This window comes from Sorex fumeus, unplaced genomic scaffold (genome assembly GCF_029834395.1).
Source record: "Sorex fumeus unplaced genomic scaffold, SorFum_2.1 ptg000128l, whole genome shotgun sequence".
NCBI lineage: Eukaryota > Metazoa > Chordata > Mammalia > Eulipotyphla > Soricidae > Sorex > Sorex fumeus.
In genome coordinates this window covers 26,713,584-26,735,940 of record NW_026606185.1, presented here as the reverse complement: position 1 = coordinate 26,735,940, position 22,357 = coordinate 26,713,584, and the positions used below count along the sequence as shown (strand labels likewise).

The 22,357-nt window shown below is 49.2% G+C and overlaps 1 protein-coding gene across 2 annotated transcripts in view; it reads left to right on the top strand.

Annotated features, from left to right (window-relative positions):
• The window catches only part of NPC1 (NPC intracellular cholesterol transporter 1), a 52,990-nt gene that overhangs the window by 29,452 nt on the left and 1,181 nt on the right, over nucleotides 1–22,357 (top strand). For both annotated transcript variants that reach the window (XM_056137934.1, XM_056137933.1), the window contains exons 11-24: nucleotides 2,340–2,442; nucleotides 6,135–6,324; nucleotides 8,145–8,327; nucleotides 9,001–9,115; nucleotides 12,247–12,374; nucleotides 12,481–12,624; nucleotides 14,266–14,355; nucleotides 14,747–14,937; nucleotides 15,929–16,044; nucleotides 17,842–17,971; nucleotides 18,734–18,934; nucleotides 19,817–20,048; nucleotides 20,840–20,953; nucleotides 21,894–22,056. In XM_056137934.1, coding sequence (XP_055993909.1) covers nucleotides 2,340–2,442; nucleotides 6,135–6,324; nucleotides 8,145–8,327; nucleotides 9,001–9,115; nucleotides 12,247–12,374; nucleotides 12,481–12,624; nucleotides 14,266–14,355; nucleotides 14,747–14,937; nucleotides 15,929–16,044; nucleotides 17,842–17,971; nucleotides 18,734–18,934; nucleotides 19,817–20,048; nucleotides 20,840–20,953; nucleotides 21,894–22,056 — 2,100 coding nt within the window. The remainder of the gene's footprint in view (nucleotides 1–2,339; nucleotides 2,443–6,134; nucleotides 6,325–8,144; nucleotides 8,328–9,000; nucleotides 9,116–12,246; nucleotides 12,375–12,480; nucleotides 12,625–14,265; nucleotides 14,356–14,746; nucleotides 14,938–15,928; nucleotides 16,045–17,841; nucleotides 17,972–18,733; nucleotides 18,935–19,816; nucleotides 20,049–20,839; nucleotides 20,954–21,893; nucleotides 22,057–22,357) is intronic.

Genomic DNA, 22,357 nt, shown 5'->3' with positions numbered 1-22,357 from the left:
CCTTTTCTGGTCATGCTCTGGGAAACTGTGGACCGCTAACGACTTGGCCACAGAAAAGCACCTGCCGTTGGGTCATCCACTTGCACCGTTCAGTTTCAGGGCATGGAGAAAGCCTTGGAGCCCTTTGCAGAACCCCCACTAGCGCGGGGTCCTCAGAGTCTGTCATGGAGAAGAGAGTGTCTGTGAGCTAGGGGAGGAAAGAAACCAAATAGGTGGCTTTCTTCTCCGGGAGCCAAAGAGTCAGAACTCAGTCACCTTCACGCCCCTCTGGGCTCACCTGGGTCCCAGCCCTGAGCCGCTTCCACCTTGGGCTGGCCTCTGCCCTTCTGGACTACAATGAATTCCCTCTCGCCACCCTCCCCTCTCTCTCTCCAGAGAATCCCACATTCTCCTTAGCATTAGTATATTCCCTCTTAAAGCAGTTTTGCTTTGCACATAGGAACACTGAGGCAGAGTGGAGTTATCCCCACCCTAAGGACTGGGTGGCATGAGTGGCATCCAGCATTGTGGCATGAGTCCTAATTAATATGGCTTGAATCAGGATCCACAGGAAGCCTAGTTAGGGGCAGTTCAACAGGTTTTTCTCCACCCCAGTGAAGAGGCCAAATGGATGTCCCTCCTCAGGGAAAGGGGAAGTCAGTTGTGATCTGTGTTTAAATTATTCCCTGCCTCCTGCCATAAAATGCCATGTGTAATTTGTGGGGGAAGGGTGATGTAACTAGTAAGGTAACACAGCCATCAAAATTGGCTGCTAACCTTATTCTTCAGCCTAAATTCCAGATGAGTATAAAGATGAAATTAAAGAAGTGGAGCTATCAAAGAACTAGAAGAAAGTGCAAGAGGATGTTGGAAAAGCTGAATTTTAAGTAGAGAAGACCTTTCTAAGCAAAACCCAAAAGCAACAAAAGAAAACAATAGTGAATTTCACTTTTTGCAGGGGTGTATTCAGCAAATTGAAGGGACATTCAGTAGCTGAGGGGGGAAAAGCTAGCACACAAAAGACAGCATTTCTTTAATGTGTAAAGAGCCTTGGGGGGGAAAAGGACAAACACCCCAAAGGAGACTGAAGTCATGTCACAGTTGACTGAGTTTCTGTGACTTACTCATGTTGGGGAAATGGTTATTCTTAACCCTAATTAGTGAAATGCATCTCACCTCAATCTTTCTATTAAGCAGATTAGTGAAGCTCTAAGGGTTTAATGAAACCACACAGCACGGGTGAAAACATGGAGACTCCAGCTACTAATGTAGTATTACTGAGTCACAAAAACGTAAGCTGCAAAAGACAGGAGGTCTTCTCTTATGGCCATCCATGCATCCATAATACCGGAATAATGGCTGGCACAAAACTCAACCTCAAGAAATACTTGATTGAGCGAAGGAATGAAAATAGCATAGTTCTCCTAGGAGGGCAGTTCAGAAGAACACATCAAAATTAGAAATGTGCTTCTTCAGTGATTATGCTATAAGGAATTCTGCACATGTGTATTTTTCACATTAAAAATGGCAGGTTCAATTCAATCAGCTAATCAGTGGCTGAATAAATAGCAGTACTCCTACATTAAAAAATAAATAAATAAATAAATAAAAATGGCAGGTTGGGGGTTGGAGCAATAGCACAGTGGGTAGGGTGTTTGCCTTGCACACGGCTGACCCAGGTTTCATTCCCAGTATCCCATATGGTCCCCTGAGCACTGCCAGGAGTAATTTCTGAGTGCATGAGCCAGGAGTAACCCCTGTGCACCGCCGGGTGTGACCCAGAAATTTAAAAAAAAAATGGCAGGTTGATATTTTGTAGTAATTTTGCTTATAATTAAAAGGTTGCAAAAATAGCCACCTAGAGATTGGTTCATTTGTACCGGAAAATATATGGGAGGAAAAAAGTAGGAAGTTTGTGCATAAATGGATCCATCTCCATATCTGCATCTAAAAACACAGTGCGGCAAAGTGTGTTATTCTTCATCTAATGAGAGTAGGGGACTTCATCTGCTGTTGTGTGCTTGGATGTGTCCACATACCTGGTCACAGGATGGGGAGAGCTAAGAATAGAACAGAGGCCGAGGAAGGGGAGAGATGTTCACTGACACTTACCCTGCAACTGCTCTTGGTAAAGGCGACTGGCCTTTCTCTCTGAATGAAAACTCTGCCTGTCTTCGTGGAGAATGCTTTTTATTCAGGCACCCGACTGCATGGGCACAGTTTCAATGGCCTCTCTTGTTCTCAGAGCCCAGGATAATTGTCCCCTGTGAGAAATCAGGCACCTTCTGTATTTGTAATTTCCTCCTGCCTAACTTTCACACGCTTGTAATTTTATTTTTCATGTCTGATTTGTTTTTTAGATCAAAACTACAATAATGCTACAGCCCTTGTGATGACCTTTCCTGTCAATAATTACTATAATGATACAGAGAAGCTCCGGAGAACTGAGGCCTGGGAAAGAGAGTGAGTCATTCATGGGCTCAGAACCACCTGCCATACTTCCTAGGAAGTTAGGTGCCGGCAGACAGCGCATAAACCTTCAGAACTGACAAGCACCACATCTAAATTGTGTTAGTTTTCCTACCTGAAGTTAGTGGTCTAGAGGGAAAAAGAAGAAAAACCATAAATAATTTTAATCTATGGGCATTACTTGAACAGATATGCCTGCATGAAAATATAAAAATGTATATAAGAACATGTGTTTTTTTTTTGAGCATTTTTTAACAGCAAACTTGGGGAGCAGGCTGAATGTAAGGGGTTATTTCGGCAAAACTTATATAGCCTCTAAAGATAGGTCAAGTATCAAGACATGGAAACCAGCCAGGACCACCGTCTTCCTGTCTGTCATCAAAAGTGTTAGAGGAGGGGTCCCAGCTATGAATATTCTCCAGATCTTTTAGAAAACAGGAGTTACGTCTTTGGCTGCCTATGTTTGTATCTAGATTATGTTCCCTGTCCTAAGTAGTGAAGGGAAGTGTTCATGAAAAGAAGAAAGGGGGGCTGGAGCCATAGAACTGCAACAGGAGCTTGCTTTACATGCAACCGACCCGGGTTTGTTCCCTGGCACCCACGAAGGTCCCACAGCAGCACCAGGAGTATTTCCTTAGTACAGAGTCAGGAGTAACCCCTGAGCATCAGCAGGTGTGACCGAAAACAAAAAGAGAAGGGAGCAACGAAGAGAGCACTTGGGTCCAGCAGAGGTGCTGGCTCCCGGACTCGAGCAGCACACTGTGAGCTATGGGCGCAGCCTGAGCTGCCTGCGGGCCCCTTCCCCCAGGGATTCCCCCAGGGATTCCTGGCACAATAGGGCTTTTCACAAGAGCTCTCTGGACTGAAGCAAACGACACCCACCGGGGTCAGCATGTTTGGGTAGATGCCTGGCTCATCTCGCGCCTCTGGAAAAGAAGCAGCAAATCCCCTGGGAAATGGCTATTCTAGAGTGAGTCGCTGTAGCTAAAGAGAGGAGAGAACCCAAGAGACCGGGGGTCTCTTTCATGCTCCTTTTTTAGGATAGACTCTGAATCCGTTCACCCATTTGAAATGGACAGTTCAGGAGCTTTGAGACTATTCACAGATGTGCAACCTTCGCCCCGGCCAGTCCTGTGTCCTGTCCTGTGTCCTCCCTTTGTTCATGGATTTGCTCAAGTGGTCCCAGTAACATCTCCATTGGAGACTTTGTTGTTACTGTGTTTGTTGTTACTTTGTTCTTACTGTGCATATCGAATATGTCATGGGGAGCTTGCCAGGCTCTGCCATGCGGGCGAGATACTCTCGGTAGCTTGCCGGGCTCTCCGAGAGGGGTGGCGGAATCGAACTGGGGTCGGCCATGTTGTCCGCTTGTAAGGCAAACACCCTACCCACTGTGTTATCGCCCCGGCCCGTATTAAAACATTTTCTTTCCCTCAGAAGCAGCCCGTGTCCTTTAGCTGTCTCCCCACCTGGCTCTTGGCCTTCCTCCCACACCCCCACACAGTCCCACCCTCTCTGCCTTTTGCTTCCTCTTCTGGGCTGCTTCAGGAAAGGCTTCATCTTCATCTGCGGCCTTGGTGTCTGGCCTCTCTCACGGGGCGAATCCTTCAGAGTTCCTGAGTAAGAGTGTATTAGCACTTTTTTTCCCTAGAAGCTTACTAATACTTCCTGTTTTCAGTTATGCCACATTATGTTTGCTTATTGGTTGATGCACATTAGGGTTGTTTCTGTGTTTGGTTTATTCTCAATAACCCAACTCTAAACTTTCATATGCAGATGTTTGTGTGAACGTGTGTTTTCACTTCTTGTGGGCACACACCTGGGATAGATTTGCCGAGTCAAGGTGGTAAGCTGTTTGAGGAACTGCCAGGCTTTTTTTTTCCAGTTGCTGCCCCATTTTACATTCCTTCCAGCAATGTCAGAGGGCTTTAAAATTCTCCACATCTTCACCCTCACTTGTTATCCTTTCATTCTAGCGAGAGTATAAAGTGTTATTTTAGTTTTGATTTGCATTTCCTTGATAACATTTTACGTATCTTTTTCACCTTTTTGGTCATCTGTATAATGTCTTTGGAGCAGCGCCTTTTCATGTCAGTTGCCCATTTTTATCCATTATTTGTATTTTTATTATTGAATTACTTACATTCTTAATGTTCATATTCATGTAATTCAATAATTTAAAAAATATGACAGGGCTGTGATAGTACGGTGGTTAGAGAGCTTGCCTTGCATGCAGACAACCTGGTTCCGATCTCTGTCATATGGTCCCTTGAGCCTGCCAGGAGTGATTCCTGCATGTAGAATCAGGAGTAAGCCCTGAGCACTGCTGGGTGTGACACGCCCCCCACACGCACCCCCCCCCCCAAAAAAAAAGACATTTGCCAGTGTTTTTATTTCTTCCATTTTGAGTTTTTTGTATGTTGTGGAGTTTTGGTGTTTTCCCCTTCTTTTTCGATGTATCCTTTAAACATAAAAAATTCAAAGTTGGTTAAAAATAATTTATTGATATTCTTTTTTGATACATATTTTTATATTATAGTTGAGAAATTGCCTAATCCAGTAACAGAGCTCTTCTACTTATATGGTAGTTTGAAAAAATTTAGTTTTTGCTTTTATATATGTCTTTGATCCACTGAGTTAATTTTTTATTGTTCCTGTTTTTGTTTTGGAGCCACACCCCGCGGTGATGGGCTGGAGGATCCTAGGTGGTGCCAGGGATTGAGCCCAGGTTGGCCGCATACAGGACAAACACACTGTTTGCTGCACTGTTGCTCCGTCACCTTGAGCTAATTTTTTTTTTGGGGGGGGGGGTTTGGTTTTGGTTTTTGGTGTACTAGGATGACTCTCAGCTCTGTGCCCAGGGCTCACTCCCAGTGGTGCTCAGGGAGACCATGCAGTGCCAGGGATTAGGCCTGGAGATCCCGCCTGCACGGCTTGTGCTGCAGCCCTTGGGCATCTCCCCTAAAGTTCCCCCACTGCTGCTGCTGTAATAGCTAGGGCTCAGAGAGCAGGTTTCAACGCTTGCATACATAGTCATGATGTTCACAGGGGTACCGCACGTTGCAGCTATGTGACTTGCAAAGGGTCACCCCTCTGGAAGTGGTGCCCACACACTTGGTTTTGGTGCCAGGGTCCCTAACCTGCAGAGCCATCAGGACTGCACAATGCATATGGACCCTCTGCGTTCATATTTTATATGATGTGAAATATGGACCCAAATTCTTTTTGTTTGTTTTCACAAGCAACTATTCACTTGTCCCAGACAGTTTGTTGAAAAGACTCCCATTTGATAGTTTTGCCACCCTCGTTAAAAATTAGGTGACTGCAGAAACATTTCTGGATAGAAAGATTTCTTTATTCTTTTCATGTATATGTGCAGGGTCCACACAGTCTCGATTTTCCGTTATTTCATCGTAACTAATTCTGATATCAGGAAGTGTGAATTCTCCTGCTTGGCTTCTCTTGCAAAGGAAGGTTTTGCCTGTTACCTGCAGTCCCACAGAATCCTCTTTCGACAGAGACATCATCTTGGGCTCTCTTAGGGATCACATTTGAGTCTATAGATGAATCTGACATGTAGGCTTCATTTAGGAATTATAGGAGTCACAGAAGGTGAGGGGAACCTCATGGCTTGTTTGTCAACGGTGTCAACTCAAAACACAAAATCTTGCCTGTCTGCTCTTCAGGTTCATTAATTTTGTGAGAAACTACAAGCATCCGAACCTGACCATTTCTTTCACTGCTGAACGGAGCATTGAAGATGAGCTCAATCGCGAGAGCCAAAGCGACGTCTACACCGTGGTGATCAGCTACGCCATCATGTTTTTGTACATCTCCATAGCACTGGGCCACATCAAGAGCTGCAGGCGGCTGCTGGTGAGCATCTGCTGGTGTTTTTGCCGCCTTTTAATCTTTTTCCAGTATGTCCAAGCTGACTTAAATGTCTGTTTTATTTTTTTTTAATTATTTTTGCGTTTGCCTTGCGCGCAGCCAGCCTGGCCAACCCGGGTTCGATTCCTCCACCCCTCTCGGAGAGCCCGGCAATCTACCGAGAGTATCTCACCTGCACGACAAAGCCTGGCAAGCTATCCATGATGTATTCAATATGCCAAACACAGTAACAACAAGTCTCAAAATGGAGACGTTACTGGGCCCGCTCGAGCAATTCAATGAACAACGGGAGGACAGTGTTTGTCTATTTTATTTTTATTTTATTTTTTTTAATGAGTCACTGTGAGATAGTTACTAATTTACAAACTTTCGTGATTACATTTCAGTCATACAATGATTGAGTACCCATTCCTCCACCAGTGCCCATTCTCCACCAACAATGTTCCCAGTATCCCTCCCACCACCTCCACCCCCCACCCCACCCCCGCCTCTGTGACAGGGCATTCCTTTTTACTCCTTTTACTCTCTGTCTCCTTTTGGATGTTATGGTTCGCAGTATGGGTACTAAGTGGCCATCATGTTTGGTCCATAGTCTACTTTCAGCACACATCTCCCATCCTGAGCGAGTCCTTCAAGTAAATGTCTATTTTAATTGTATGTATTTTTTTTCTGAAGTTTTGGTTCTTTCCCGACTAAAAGGTTATCTAATTTTTATCTTACATTATCCTGGTCTTTCTTTTTTTTTTTTTCTTCCTCTTTTGAGTCACACCCAGCAATGCTCAGGGGTTACTCCTGGCTGTGCATTGAGGAATCACGCCTAGTGGTGCCTGGGGAGCTGACCATATGGATGCTGGGGATCAAACCCGGGTCAGCTGTGTGCAAGGCAAATGCCCTACCTGCTGTACTATTGCTCCAGCCTCGTATCCTGGTCTTTTCTAACTAGTATATCTTGCCACAGAGAGTGTGAACTCGTGAGATTCACGATCACGACCATCCTGTTATTCGTCGATTGCCTCGAGCAGGCCCCAGTAACGTCTCCTTCGTCCTAGCCCTGAGATTTTTTTAAAACCGCCATATTCAAGGCTCTTTCAGAGTTAGGAGAATGAGACCCATCATTGTTACTGGTCTTTGGCATATTGGGTACGCCACAGGGAGTTTGCCAGACTCTGCCATGTGGGCAGGTTACATTCGGTAGCCTGCAAGTTTGTCCAAAGTAGGAATAAGATAATAAAATGTCATAATAAGATGGCCACGCGCTTCCGGGAGCTGGGTTTTGTAGTCTCTGAGTCTTGGCCGTTGATGGGATTACACGGCGCCAGGGGGCCAGGTGGTGGGTGTGACCCCCGCCTACTGGAATTTGGAGGATCTGGGTGGAGGATGCTCAGCCCCGATCCGAGTAGGCTTGGAGATCTCAGTCCTGGGACCCACATGCCTTTGTTCCTCTGCCGGTACCTTCATGTGTGCGGAGAGTAGTCTCAGCATGGTGGTGGCTGGTTCTGGAGGTCTTCAGCTGCGGGAGCCCTGGTTGGGGTGGGGAGGAAAACTCAACCCGCTTCCCTCCAAGGGGCCCCGGCGAGGACAGCCAGGCGCGGGGGCAGAAGACTCTGCGCTGTTCTCAGCATGAGATTCATTGCTTGGGAATATGTAGGCTTTTTTTTTTTTTTATGTCTTTTCTCAAACTGGGAATTATACTTCTAACTCTGGATTGGCCTTGCCCGTTTAACAATGTCAAAATGAGTCCCTTCTAGTGATAGGTAGGATTGAGAACACCTTAAAGTATGGTTTGCGTCTCTTCTCTCTCTAAGGTGGATTCTAAGATCTCCCTGGGCATCGCGGGCATCCTCATTGTCCTGAGCTCCGTCGCCTGCTCTCTGGGCATCTTCAGTTTCCTGGGGATCCCCCTCACCCTCATTGTGATCGAAGTGATCCCGTTTCTGGTACTGGCCGTTGGGGTGGACAACATCTTCATTCTGGTCCAGACCTACCAGGTACATTTTCATCATTCAGAGCTTGGAGCTGGCCAAGCTCCACAGAGCTCCGTGGTGGCGGGGAGTGGGAGGGCGAGGTTTCCTCCTCTGCTATTTTTGGTGCCACTGACCCAGTCCTGGGCATGGTTCAGACCTCTTTCTGGCTGGGAGGAGAGAGAGAAAGTGAGAAGTTCATTTTTGAATATGTGCAACATGTATGCAAAAAAGTAAAGGACTAATATATTTGTGAAAAATATTTTTAAGCCCAGTTGTTAAAATAATTCTTATCATAGTGTAAAAATTGAAAGATTTATCAGTGGTGCCACCACAAGGTTATCTGATGTAGAGAACACTCGGTTCTCACAAGAATCTCAGACCCTCATCCTTAACTTTGTGGGGACTCAGTGACGGAAAGGATCGTTTCATGTCCAGCTACCTGCAGCTCGCATGTTCTGTGTTTTCCTGATAATAGGGTTCAGTCTTTCCTTGAACTTCTCACCTTGTGTGTGTTACGCTCCGGAATTCAGAAATAATCTGAATCAGGAGGGTTTGGGTCCCCTACCAAGTTTATATACAATAACTGGAAGCTACAAATAATTTTTCTTTACTATTGACTTAACACTAGGTAGCAGAGAAACAGAATAATGATATTGGTATTGAGAGTTTTTAAATATTGCTGTTTTTTTTTTTCAAGAGAGACGAACGCCTTCAAGGAGAAAGTCTGGACCAGCAGCTGGGCAGGGTCCTGGGAGAGGTGGCCCCCAGCATGTTCCTGTCTTCCTTCTCAGAGACGGTCGCCTTTTTCTTAGGTAATTGATTCTATGGGTTCTGTGGGTCTCGCAGTTTGTTGAGACTGGGAATCAGGCCAGGGTGTTGGGATATGCTTCTCAGTGTCCTGTGACAAAAGTCTTCCTCCTCAGTCTCTCAGGACAGTGAGGAAGCTAGGCTCTAGGTCACTAGGACTCCTGGGCCTGGCTTTGGCTCCTGTGTGGAGATATTAAAAGAGTGTCCTGCAGGGCCTGGAGGGATCATACAGTGGGTGAGGTATTTGCCTTGCATGCAGCCAGGTTTGATCCCCAGCACCCCAAATGGTTCCTTCCCTGAGCACCACCAGAAATGACTCCTGAGTGCAGAGCCAGGAATAACGTTACCCCTGAGCATTTCCAGGTGTAGCCCAAAAACCACACACAAAAATAAGTAAATAAATAAACCAGTGTCCTACAGAGTCAGTCTGACTAACAGAGCTCCGGTCACTCACTCCCTGGCTGTGTCCACGTCATTCTCCTCGCACCTTACTGGGCAGCGGTCCTGCCCCAACACCGAAGCTGGGCACCAGGTGTCCCTTTCCTGAGTGGCAGGACACTGCTCCCCACACCACCTGCAGAGGTTATCCCGATGCAGGTGCCCACAGATGGCCCCTGTCGTAGCCAAGGGCGCAGGTTCTCAGCGCACACAGTCGCCAGGTTGTGCCATGGAAGCCCCGTGTCCCTAGGGCTCCTCCACAGATGCAGGTGCAGGATCGCACTTGCCTCCTTCCCCTCCAAACAGGATGATGATAGTGGCAACTGCAGCTGTACCTTGAGGACGGGTCACTTGGGGGATGGGCAGTGTGGGTGGGGGACTGTGACCAGAGGAGTGGGAAGGTCCATCTTCAGAGGTGCCCGCCCTGTGCTGCCAGGTCCAGTTTTTCCTCATATAACGCCGTGAATCTCATTGTTAAGTGTCTGTCCTTGGTCCTTACTATTTTTTAATCATATTTGTTTTTTTTAAATCCCCAAATAGGCTGGCATAATGTGGGCAAACTGGTACTGCTGACCACAGGCCCAGCTCTCGGCATTTGAGACAGCCTTGTGTTTTCACTGGCAGTCCCTCAGCGGGGAGAGGGGAGCTCTGGGGACGGTGGCATGTGAAGTTTCTGCCCCTCTCCAAGTAAAGTATGCCCGCTTCTTTTTTTTTTTTTAATTTTTTTTATTAGTGAAACACCATGAGGTACAGTTGTATATTTACAATTTTTTGTGCTTGGGTTTGATTATACAATGATCAGATACCCATCCCTCCACCAGTGCCCATTTTCCACCACCATGGATAATATCCCCCCCACCCCCATCCCCCCATCCCCCCCTGCCTCTGTGGCAGGGCAATCCCCTGTGTTCTCTCTCTCCTTTTGGGTGTTGTGGTCTGCAAAAGAGGCATTGAGTGGCAAACATGTTCAGCCCATAGTCCACTTTCGACATACATCTCCCCTCCTGGGAGGATCCTCCAAACACCCTTTATTTGGTGTTCCCTTCTCTGTCTGAGCTGCCCTTTCCTCTAGAATGCCCGACTGGCCACTAAGCTATGGAGTAATCCTCCTGGTGCTGATCTCAGCTATTCTTGGGTATTAATCTCATATTTTGTTACTTTATATCCCCCAGATGAATGCAATCTTTCTATGTCTATCCCTCTCTTTCTGACTCATTTCGCTTAGCATGATACTTTCCATGTTGTACCACTTGTATGTAAATTTCATGACTTCATCTTTTCTAAGAGCTACATAGTACTCCATTGTATAGATGTACCAAAATTTCTTTAACCAGTCATCTGTTCGTGGGCATTCAGGTTTCTTCCAGTTTCTGGCTATTGTAAAGAGTGCTGCAATGAACAAACAAGTGCAGATGTCACTTCGACTATACATTTTTGCCTCTCTGGGATATATTCCCAGGAGTGGTATTGCTGGGTCAAATGGGAGCTCAATTTCTAATTTTTTGAGAATCGTCCATACTGTTTTCCAGAAGGGCTGAACCAGTGGACATTCCCACCAACAGTGAAGGAGTGTCCCTTTCTCGCCACATCCGCGCCAGCATCGGTTGCTTTTGTTCTTTTGAATGTGGGCCAGTCTCTGAGGTGTGAGATGGTATCTCATTGTGGTTTTGATCTGCATCTCCCTGATGATTAATGATGTAGAGCATTTTCTCATGTGCTTTTTTGCCATTCAGATTTCTTCTTTGAGAAAGTTTCTGTTCATTTCATTGCCCCATTTTTGGATGGGGTTGGATGTTTTCTTCTTGTGGAGTTTAACCAGTATTTTGTATATCCTGGATATCAACCCCTTGTCAGATGTGTATTCGGCGAATATCCTTTCCCATTCTGTAGACTGTCTTTGTATTTTGGTCACTGTTTCTTTGGAGGTGCAGAAGCTTCTAAGTTTAAGATAGTCCCATTTATCTATCTCTGTTTTCACTTGCTCAGACAGTGGCGTGGCATCTTTGAAGATACCATTAGCTTCAATGTCATGGAGGGTTTTGCCAACTTTGTCTTCAATGTACCTTATGGTTTCTGGTCTGATGTTGAGGTCTTTAATCCATTTTGATCTCACTTTTGTACACGGTGTTAGGCAGAGTTCTGAGCCCATTTTTTTGCATGTAGCCATCCAGTGATGCCAGCACAATTTGTTAAAGAGGCTTTCCTTACTCCACTTCACAGTACTTGCACCTTTATCAAAGATTAGATGATCATATGATTGAGGGGAGATGTCAGTGTATTCAACCCTGTTCCATTGGTCTGCAGTTCTGTATGCCCGCTTCTAAGATGGGACCCACAGGAGCCAGGGAGATGACTCCAGGGCCTAGCATGCAGTCCCTGCCTGCAGGAGGCCGGGGCTCAGTCCCCAGCATCACCGGGAGTGGCCTGAAAAACTAGAACAAAAGAAATGACCAGTAAAATAAAAAAAAGAAAAGAAATGACCGGTTCTAAAGGACCTCAGGTTTATGCATGCGTTCATGTGACCGCTGAGCCTGTCGAGTGCCGTGCAGTGGCGTGGGCTCGCCCACAGTCTGGGTTGAGCAGGATGGGGTTGGAGCCACGAAGGAGCAGAACTTTGGGAAACACCCAGGAGTGGCGTGACACCCATCTGCAGGGTCCGCTCTGGGTGTGGCATGTACACAGCTTCCTCTCCTCGCAGGGGCCCTGTCGGTGATGCCGGCCGTGCACACCTTCTCGCTGTTCGCCGGCATGGCGGTCTTCATCGACTTCCTCCTGCAGATCAGCTGCTTCGTGAGTCTCCTGGGCTTAGACATTAAGCGTCAGGAGGTGAGTGGCCCTCAGGATTCAGGGGGTTTTTCTTGGTTCGAGCCCAACATCTCGCCAGAGGGTGTGCGGGAGGGTGTGACCATGGTCCCTCTTCCTGTCTGCGCAGAAAGGCCGCCTGGACATCCTCTGCTGCACCAGCATTGCCGATGACGACGGCACAAGCGTGCAGGCCTCGGAGAGCTTCTTGTTTCGGTTCTTCAGAAAGTCCTATGCCCCGTTTCTGCTCAAGGACTGGATGCGGCCCATTGTGGTAGGCGCGTCTCCTTGCTCATTTCCAGGCTCTCGGGTCTCCACGCCGCAGGTCTTGGAGCTCGGACAGCTCCTGGGAAGCGGGCTCTGAAGGCTGTCTGCTAGCAGCTCAAAAACACGAAGGCGGACATGTCCCAATATACGGACCTTTCCTAGCTAGGGATTGTTTTGTTCTTATTTCCCTGTGGGTTGTCTGTTTGGTGGGGGCGGGGGCACCCCCCGCAGTGCTCCAGGCTTACTCCTGGCTCTGTGCTCAGGGATCACTCCTGACAGTGCTTTGGGAGCTCTAGGGGGTACCGGGGATCAAATCTGGGTTTGATCAGCTGCAGGTAAGGCCAGTACCTTGCCCAGTGTACTTTTGTTCTGGTCCCTCGCACTGTGGTTTTGTTGCCTTCTGGGGGGCATCCAAGCAGCGCTCAGGAGGCCCAAGGGCCCAACCACTGATTCTTGACCATTGGAGCCAGCAATTGAGTGCCTGGGTCTGAAAGGGCACAGTGGGGGGCTAGCTGGGTCTCCTGGCGGTGCTGGGGTCCTCTAGGGTCACGGCACTCAGTGCCTGTGGGGGGTTATGTGGTGGTGGGGGGCACATGCCACATGCCAAGCTGCCCTGCCTCCAGCCCCTCTCGCTAGTTCTTAGCATCAGTGTAAGGATTTTCTGCTGCCAGTTTTTATTTTGAAATAATTTAGCATATGGGAAGCTATAAAGATATGCTTTGCCCCACTTCCTCCTGAGTCGTACTTGACTGAGGCCACCAATCAAAATCAAGAGTCTGACACGGGCACAGTTCAGGTGTCTGAGTCACTGACTCCACTGTCAGCTCCCATGACAGCCACCGCAGATGGTTTTAGAACTACCACCTCCTCATCACACCCCTTGTAGCCGGCCGCTGCCTTCCCCAGGCAAGGACTTCTTATAACTCACACTCTATGAGTTATTAAGTGTGCATTATGTTATAATAAGTTATAATATATTTGTACTTACTAATATACTTATAATAAGTTTTAAGTATGTAACCATGTCACTTCCCTATGAAGAACAGAAATCATTTTCCAATAGTACCTAAAAACCCTCATTTGCTGGTAATGACTATACCACTGGGTATTGTATTAGCTGTTGGGTTCTGTGCTAAAACCTGAACCATCCCTAGAGTCAGAAAGACAGTTCATGGATTAAGGCATTTATCTTGCAGGTAGCCAACTCCGGTTTGATCCCCAGCACCATATATTGTTCCTCGAGCCCCATGAGGAGTGCTCCATGAGCACAAAGTCAGGAGTAAGGCCTGAGCACAAACCCCAAAATAAGTCAAATCTGAATTATCCCTAGATTCTTCTCCTTAAGTCCACAAGACTATTTGATGTTAGCAGTCTTTATTTTTCCTGTTTGGGGGATATAGAAATAAACATTAAAGGTTGTTAAATGACTTCCTCAGAGTCACTCAGCTTCCGAAGTGCCGTTTGGATTGGGGTACCTTGACTCTTGGTGGAGTTGTCACCGCACACTCCCTGTTTCCTTGGTGCATCATTTAAACCCGGTTTTCAGTTTAGCCAAGCACCCATTCCTGTGCCTTTGAAGTGCTGTGTTCTTAAGCCCCCTGGAGAGAACTTTTGGCGTTCACTGTGCCCAATGCACCCTCTGTTCCAGATCGCGGTGTTTGTGGGCATTCTGTCCTTCAGCGTCGCCGTCCTGAACAAAGTAGAGATCGGACTGGACCAGGCGCTCTCCATGCCAGATGTAAGTGGCTTTCTTCTCTCCTTCTGTGTCTGTGGCCAGGGGTGAGTCAGTGTTTCTGAGTGTGCCTGTGTCTATGTGTGTGGATCTGGTGCCGCCTTGCACACACAAGTGCTGAGAATTGCCACCAGGCACTGCCCCGTGGGCTAAGGCGGTTTGAGACCCAGCTGTAGAATGCAGAGCCCTCTCTCCCTGGATGGGTGCAGCTCTGCTCCTGGTAGAACCTGCCAGAGGAGCACGAGGGTGGGGGGGGGGGGGGGGCGGGGAAGGGGAGAGGGCTGTGGGGAGGCTGTAGCAGGGAGAGTGGGACTCGCTGGTCTGAGAATCCCAGAGTTGGGCTGGAACCTCCCCGCACCCCAGTGTATGCAGTCCAGCCTGTGGTTGGCTCTTGCAGGACTCCTACGTGGTGGATTACTTCAAGTCGCTCAGTCAGTACCTGCACGCAGGCCCACCTGTCTACTTCGTCGTGCAGGAAGGGCACAACTACACCTCCCTGAAGGGGCAGAACATGGTGTGCGGGGGCATGGGCTGTGACAACGACTCCCTGGTGCAGCAGATATTCAACGCAGCACAGATGGACAACTAGTGAGTGCCCACCCGGAGCCTGTAGGCGCCCCTCAGAGGACTCGGGCCACCGGCTGTGTCTCCCTGGAAATAAGCTTACCTGAAAAATTTGCTTTCAGAATCTCTGCTGAGGGGTGGGGGGCTATCCCAGAGCCTGAGCTTGGCTCGTGGAAGTCCTGGGTTTTATGTTAACAGTGCAGCATCCCTCAGCCCCTGCCAGGAGCTGGGACAAGTCCCCCAAGCACTGCTGCGTGTGACCCCAAAACAATCAAAAAGTTTGCTGAGGGGCCAGAGCAAGTTCATCAAGCAGGGCATTTGCCTTGCATGCTGCCAACCTGGATTCGATGCCTAGCACCCCACATGGTCCCTGGAGCCCCAGTGAGAAATCCTGAGCACAGCTCCAGGAGTAAGTCTTGAGTACCTCTGGGCGTGGCCCCAAACCAGCGGCGACAGAAAGTCTGCCTGTTGGAGCTGGAGCTATAGCACAGTGGGTAGGACTTTTTGCCCTGCAAGCAGCTGACCCGGGTTCGATACCTAGCATCCCATATGGTCCCCTGAGCACTGCCAGGAGTAATTCCTGAGTGCATGAGTCAGGAGTAACTCCTGAGCATTGCCGGGTGTGACCCAAAAAGTAAAAAAAAAAAAAAAGTCTACCTAGTACAACTTGACCCAAGTAAAACCTTTGTGAGGATTAACTGTCCTACTTTGAAGGCTTTCGGTTATGAATGTGATCTGACTTTGGCTGGGGGCAGTTTGAAATGTGGAAAAAGGGGCCGAGGGGTTCACTTAGGCATAGGTCTGGCCTGGCATGCGAGAGATCCCAAGCCCCACCCCCAGCGCCCACGTGGCTCCCTGAGCACTGCCAGGTACAGCCCTGGTGGCTTCCAGCACCGCTGGGAAGGCCCCTAAAACCAAAGCAGAAGTTCTGAAGGGGAAGCTTTCAAGAAAAAGAGCTGAACCTGAAGGCTTCCTGTCCGTGCCACAAGTCACCGCATCCCCCTCCTTTCTCCAGCACCCGCATAGGCTTTGCCCCCTCGTCCTGGATCGATGATTATTTTGACTGGATTAAACCACAGTCGTCTTGCTGCCGCGTCTACAACAACACCGAGCAGTTCTGCAACGCCTCAGGTACTCACATTCTCTCCTGCATGTCTTTTCCCTTTTCTAGAGGAAGTTCGCGTCCACACGCAAAAGTCCAGCCTGGAGGTTTTTGCCCATTTGGGTTCCGTTGCTCGGATCCATCACCCTGTCACGGCCCCTCTCCTAGGTCAGCCCCTCGTCGTGTGCCTCTCTCTCTCTCAGGCCAAACCAGGCCGAGTCAGGGCCCGGTCCTCATTCGCCCCACCACCGGTTGCCTCTCTTGACTGGTCCTGGACCTAAGCCTGTTGTAGACACGCTTTTATTATCATGCAGTCCTTCATTTATCGGTATTTTTCTGTGGTTTGTAAGAATGTTGAAGTTGTCCTAGAATTCCCTTGATTAAATACAAGGAATCTAGGTAAGCTGGGGAGGTGGCTTAGTCAGCAAATAAATAAGCAACCAGCGGATGATTTAATATAAAGAAAGGAAACCCTGAGTTCTGCTTCTGCTGGGTGAAGTAATGGCGAAGACAAGAAACCAAGGGCTGGGGCAATAGTACAGCGGGTAAGGTGTTTGACTTGCATGCGGCCAACCTGGGTTCGATCCCAGGCATCCCATGTGGTTCTCCAAGCACTGCCAGGAGAGAGTCCTGAGTGCAGAGCCAGAGGAAGGCCTGGAAACCACTGGATGTGGCCCCCAAACAAAACACCAACAATAAAACAGGAAACCCAGAGGGAGGTGGGTACTCTGGTGATGGGTGTGGTGCTGGAATTATGTGTGTACTGACAGAACTGTAAATCACAGAATCTCAGGTTAAAAAGCTAAAAGCAAAACAGGAACCCTGGAGCTGCAGCCATAGCAGGGGAGGGATACTAATAGCTGATCCTGGTTTGTTTCTGGCACCCATATGTCATCACATCTGGCCCCGCAAGCACTGTCAAGGCTCACGCCTGATCACAGAACCAGGAACATGCACTGAGCACCACCACGTATTTCCCCCCAAACTCTTAAAATAAAATTTAAACATAAAAATAAAACAGGAGACCTGCTTCGGGGAAGAAAGTATGTGCAGCTTATCTGAGGCAAAGAAAATGTCCCATATTTATTTGACTGTGAGAATCACATGGATGTCAGATTCCTTTCTATGTTCTTTGCGTTTTGTGTTTCTGTTTGGGGGCCACACCCAGCTGTGCTTGGGGGTTACTCCTAGCTCTGCTGTCAGGGATCACTCCTGGCAGGGCTCGGGGGACCATAAGGGATGATATATGGGACCACAGGGATTGAATCGGGTCAGTGGCGTGCAAGGGAAGCACCCGCCCCCTGCTACTATCCTTTCCATTTCCAGGTGTAAGATTTCTTCTTCTTTTTGGTTTTTGGGTCACACCCAGAGATGCTCAGGGGTTACTCCTGGCTCTGCACTCAAGAATTATTCCTGGGGGCTGGAGCAATAGCACAGTGGGGAGGGCCTTTGCCTTGCACGCGGCCGACCCAGGTTCAATTCCCAGCATCCCATATGGTCCCCTGAGCATCGCCAGGAGTAATTCCTGAGTGCATGATCCAGGAGTAACCCCTGTGCATTGCTGGGTGTGACCCAAAAAGCAAAAAAAAAAAAAAAAAAATTACTCCTGGCAATGCTCGGGGGACCATATGGGGTGCCAGGGATCAAACCCGGGTTGGCCGCATGCAAGGCAACCTCCCTACCTGCTCTGCTATCGCTCCAGCCCCCAGACATAGATGTCTCACAAGGAAATAACGCCCCTTGTTTCTCCGTCAGCATTTCTAAATGTTGAAAGCTAAAACGTGCACAGGAAAGCTAAAACTTCTCACCGCCCCCCTGTCTCTCAGTGGTGGACCCGGCCTGCCTGCGCTGCAGACCTCTGACCCAGGAGGGCAAGCAGAGACCCCAGGGAGGAGACTTCATGAGGTTCCTGCCCATGTTCCTTTCCGACAACCCCAACCCCAAGTGCGGCAAAGGGTAGGTGCCTCGGTGCCCGCGGTCGGGGGAGGGGGCGCCCCTGCGATCCCTCTGGGCAACCACAGTGGTCTGAGCCTGGGCTTCTTGCCCTTCCCTTTCTGTGCGCTCCCTCACTGGCTCTTAAAGGAATCGGGAAGCCCCTGGTGGGTCTGGGCATGAGGGGCAGGTGGGTCTGGGCATCACCTGTCTATGAGCCCCAGCCTGCCTGTCTCAGAGCTCACGGGCCTCTCAGCCCTGCTGGACAGCCCACCCATTGCTGTGACCACCCTCAGTGTGGCCTCCCTGCAGGCAGTGACCTCCAGCCTGTGCCTGCCAGCACCCGTCTCTGACACCTTAGGAGATGGGAGATGACCCACAGAGCCGGCTTCTAGAAATCATCGTACCACAACCAGAGACTGTGGGAGGGAGGCAGAGTGGGAGGCCCTCGTTGTTCCCAGTCAGGGTGCCTTTCTTATCATTGGTTTTTATGCACATAAACACGCTCTGGGGAGAGTGAGGGGTCAAGCATTGGTCTTGTGTGTGAGGCCCACACTTGACCCCTGAGCCACGTCCCTAGCCCCGATCAACTCAGGTTTCCCTCTGGGTCTCACCTGAGTCGAGGCTTAAACAGTTTGACCCTTGACTGACCCTTGAGGATTCAGATTCTAAATGCTTTTGGAAGACATGGTCCTTCTGGGACCGGGGAGACGGCCCGGAGGACTGGACTGCACCTCCCCGCCTAGGACACGCCCTTGCTCTGACACCCGTGGGTCTTCCCCCCAGGGGCCACGCGGCTTATGGTTCGGCAGTGAACATCCTTGGCAACGACACCAGCGTTGGAGCCACCTACTTCATGACGTACCACACAGTTCTCCAGACCTCTGCTGACTTCATTGATGCCATGACCAAGGCCCGCCTCATCGCTGCTAACATCACCAGGACCATGGGCCTGGAAGAGAGTCATTACCGTGTGTTCCCGTACAGGTGGGCAGAAATGAAAGGGCATGGGGCGGCCGGGCTGCTCTCCTGGGTCTCCTGAGTGGGAGGCCGGGCCTCGGCGTCACAGAAGGGATCCAGCTGACATCCCTGGCAGGTAATTGAGGGGTGTCCCTGGCTGCTGGTGGCAGTGCGTTCATTGCTAGAAGGTGAGGGAGAAGAGGCCGCACAGTGGCAATACTGCATAGGGCTAGTGAGCTCAGAAAAGATGAGGAGATGGGGGTGGGAGCCCTTTCCCCATTTCTGAGATACTGCTTTTTTTTTGGGGGGGGGTCACACCCGGCATTGCACAGGGGTTACTACTGGCTCATGCACTCAGGAATTACTCCTGGCAGTGCTCAGGGGACCATATGGGATGCTGGGAATCAAACCTGGGTCAGCCGCATATAAGACAAATGTCCTACCTGCTGTGCTATCACTCCAGCCCCTGAGATACTGCTTTAAAGGGAGCCCCGACCTGCTCATCAGCACAGTTCTTCCTGTGGCGTCAGTTCTCACACGATGTGCCCCGATTCTTGGGAAGAGAGGTTAAAAACCAAAAGCACAAGAAGAGCAGATCAGAACATTCTCTTCTCGAGTCGTGCATGCACTGACCCTGTTTGGCCTGAGGAAATTACTCAGGATAGATTCAGATTTCGTTTTATTTCCCACCCCCCACCCCCCAACACGTCTGGAATATTTTTCCTGAGTGCCTGTAGCGTTGGCCCAGATTGGGCCTGGGGACAGACACTGTATAAAATACCCATGTGGAGCATTTCTGGCCCTTCCTGTGGGTGTCAGCGGTGAGACCCAGCAGGAAGGCTGTAGGGGCCAGGAGGAGTGCCCCGACGTGAGGACATGCTTTAACGGGGTCCTGTCTCCTCCCCGCAGTGTGTTCTATGTCTTCTACGAGCAGTACCTGACCATCGTGGATGACACCATCTTTAACCTCAGCGTGTCCCTGGGTGCCATCTTCTTGGTGACCATGGTTCTCCTGGGCTGCGAGCTGTGGGCCGCCGTCATCATGTGCAGCACCATCGCCATGATCCTCATCAACATGTTTGGTGTTATGTGGCTGTGGGGCATCAGCCTCAATGCTGTGTCCCTGGTCAACCTGGTGATGGTGAGTCCCCAGGGGAGGTGCGAGGACCAGGTTAGCCTGGGACCCCTGGTGGACCCGGGGCATTTGCTGCACGGCCATGGCGTCTCAGGGCAGCATGAGGGTTGCAGTTAGGAAACTCGCTGTCCCCGGCATGGCTCTCTGACCTGGGCCTCTGCCTGCCACAAGGCTACAAGCACTTCTAATGGATTAGGGCCTAGAATTAGCTTTCTGCGGGTCCCAACCTCGCACGGGGGCAGGTAACTCTTAAGATTTGTTTTGGCCTGGACAGGGCTGACTGGCTGAGCGCGTGCTTGCATGCAGGAGGCCTGGGCTCATTCCCCAGAGATAGACAAGCTAAGACGGCTTTGCCACTGTGTATTAGAAAAAGCATTGTTTATTAGAAATGAGTTTATGGCTTATTATCAGTACATGTTTGGTTTGTATCCCTGCTTTCAACACCTAAACACTTGGCAAAAAGGGGTCACAGGTGGGGACAGTTGAAGTACTCCCGTCTAGAAGAGAAGCAAAGAGAAGCTGGGGTGCATTGGTACTGGGGGTCCCAATGCAAGCAGAGCATAGTGCGGCCCATACCGGAATTACCATGGGCCAAGTTGGGGGTCGTGGGGCAGTGTCACCTTCAGAGTTCCAGCAACTTCCCCTGGTACTGGCCTATTGGGCGTCAGTACCCACCGAGAGGGGTCCCCAACTCTCCCGGCGCAGGTTGACATCCACCGCTGGGAGCAGTGCTCGGGTGTCTGTGGGTGTCTGTGGCAGCTGTCACCTGCAGCTGGACAGAGCGCACTCTCTTTCAGAGTTGTGGCATCTCCGTGGAGTTCTGCAGCCACATCACCAGAGCATTCACCGTGAGCGCGAGAGGCAGCCGTGTGGAGCGGGCAGAAGAGGCGCTCTCCCACATGGGCAGCTCCGTAAGTAGCCCCGCCAGCCCGGGACAGCCGCGTCACAGGCCCCGCAGAGCTGCTGTCCCGCCACCCCATCCTGGAATTCCCCACGGGCACCTGGTGAAGGCGTTTGCTGGCCATCACAGGACTGAAGTGGAGAGCAGAGAAGTTCAATTTACAAAAGCCATTCCCCATGTGAAATAAAGGCCTCAGGGATCAGAGAGCTGACGGAGGGCTGGAGCCCTGAGGTTCAGTGCTCAGCACCATTGGAATAGCCCAAAGCACCACTGGGAATGGCCCAATAGTTATACGGAAACAAAACAGGGCAGCAGCGATAGTACAATGGGTAGGGCACTTGCCTTGCTTGTGGCTGACCTGGGATCAATTCCCAACATCTCAGATGATTCTCTGAGCACCACCAGGAGTAATTCCTGAGTGCAGAGCAGGAGTAACCCTTGAGCATTGCTGAATGTGACCCAAGAAAAGCCCAAAAAAAAAAAAAACTTTTTTTTTTTCCCAAAAAATAGTATAGAAGGTCTCTCTCCAAATTAAGGAGGCTGTTAGGCTCAAGAGCTCAAGTACAGTTTCTAGTTGAAATCTAGAGGTCTCTTGCCTCAGCTCTAGGGTCTTACTTTACTGCTATAGAGGGATACCGTACAAAGGAACGATGCCACTTTTTTAAGTTTGACATACTTATATTTGAAATGTTTTAACGTTTTCAACTGATGATATAGATGCATTTTCTCAGGATGTCTGAAGAATACACAGCGTTTATTCTTGGCTCTCTCCTGCTCAGATGCAGTAAATAAAAAAATTTTAGATAAAGCATCATACTTATCAGTAATTCTGAGAGCAGGAGTTCATTCTTAGTACTTTCACCCTTGACTATTAAAAATGCTGTTAGAAGTATTTGATTTTATAGCAAGTTGAGAAAGTTGGCTTTTAACAACCGTCTCTCTTCTTTTAGGTATTCAGTGGAATCACACTAACAAAATTTGGAGGAATTGTAGTATTAGCTTTTGCCAAATCTCAGATTTTCCAGATATTTTACTTCAGGATGTATTTAGCAATGGTCTTGCTTGGAGCCACTCATGGACTAATTTTCCTGCCCGTCTTACTCAGTTATATAGGTAAGAACTCTAGAAGGAACGATAGGGTAGGGGTGCCCGTTGCTAAGGAAAATTTTTTAACTTGAAGTGACTTTGAACTAATGTCATTTAAATAGTAAAGCAATTTGAGGAGAAAAAAAATATCCTAGCTTGGGGAACTCAGGCTCGGCACTGTGAACTGTCCGGGATTTTTCTGACTTGTCAGCTGGGGTGCCCCACACTGCTGAGAAACCAGTGACAAGGCGTCGTGGCCTGGCAGTGTCAGCAAAATGCTTTTATTGCCTTCACTGTTCTTGCAAAAATGCTGTTTCTCCTCAGCTCA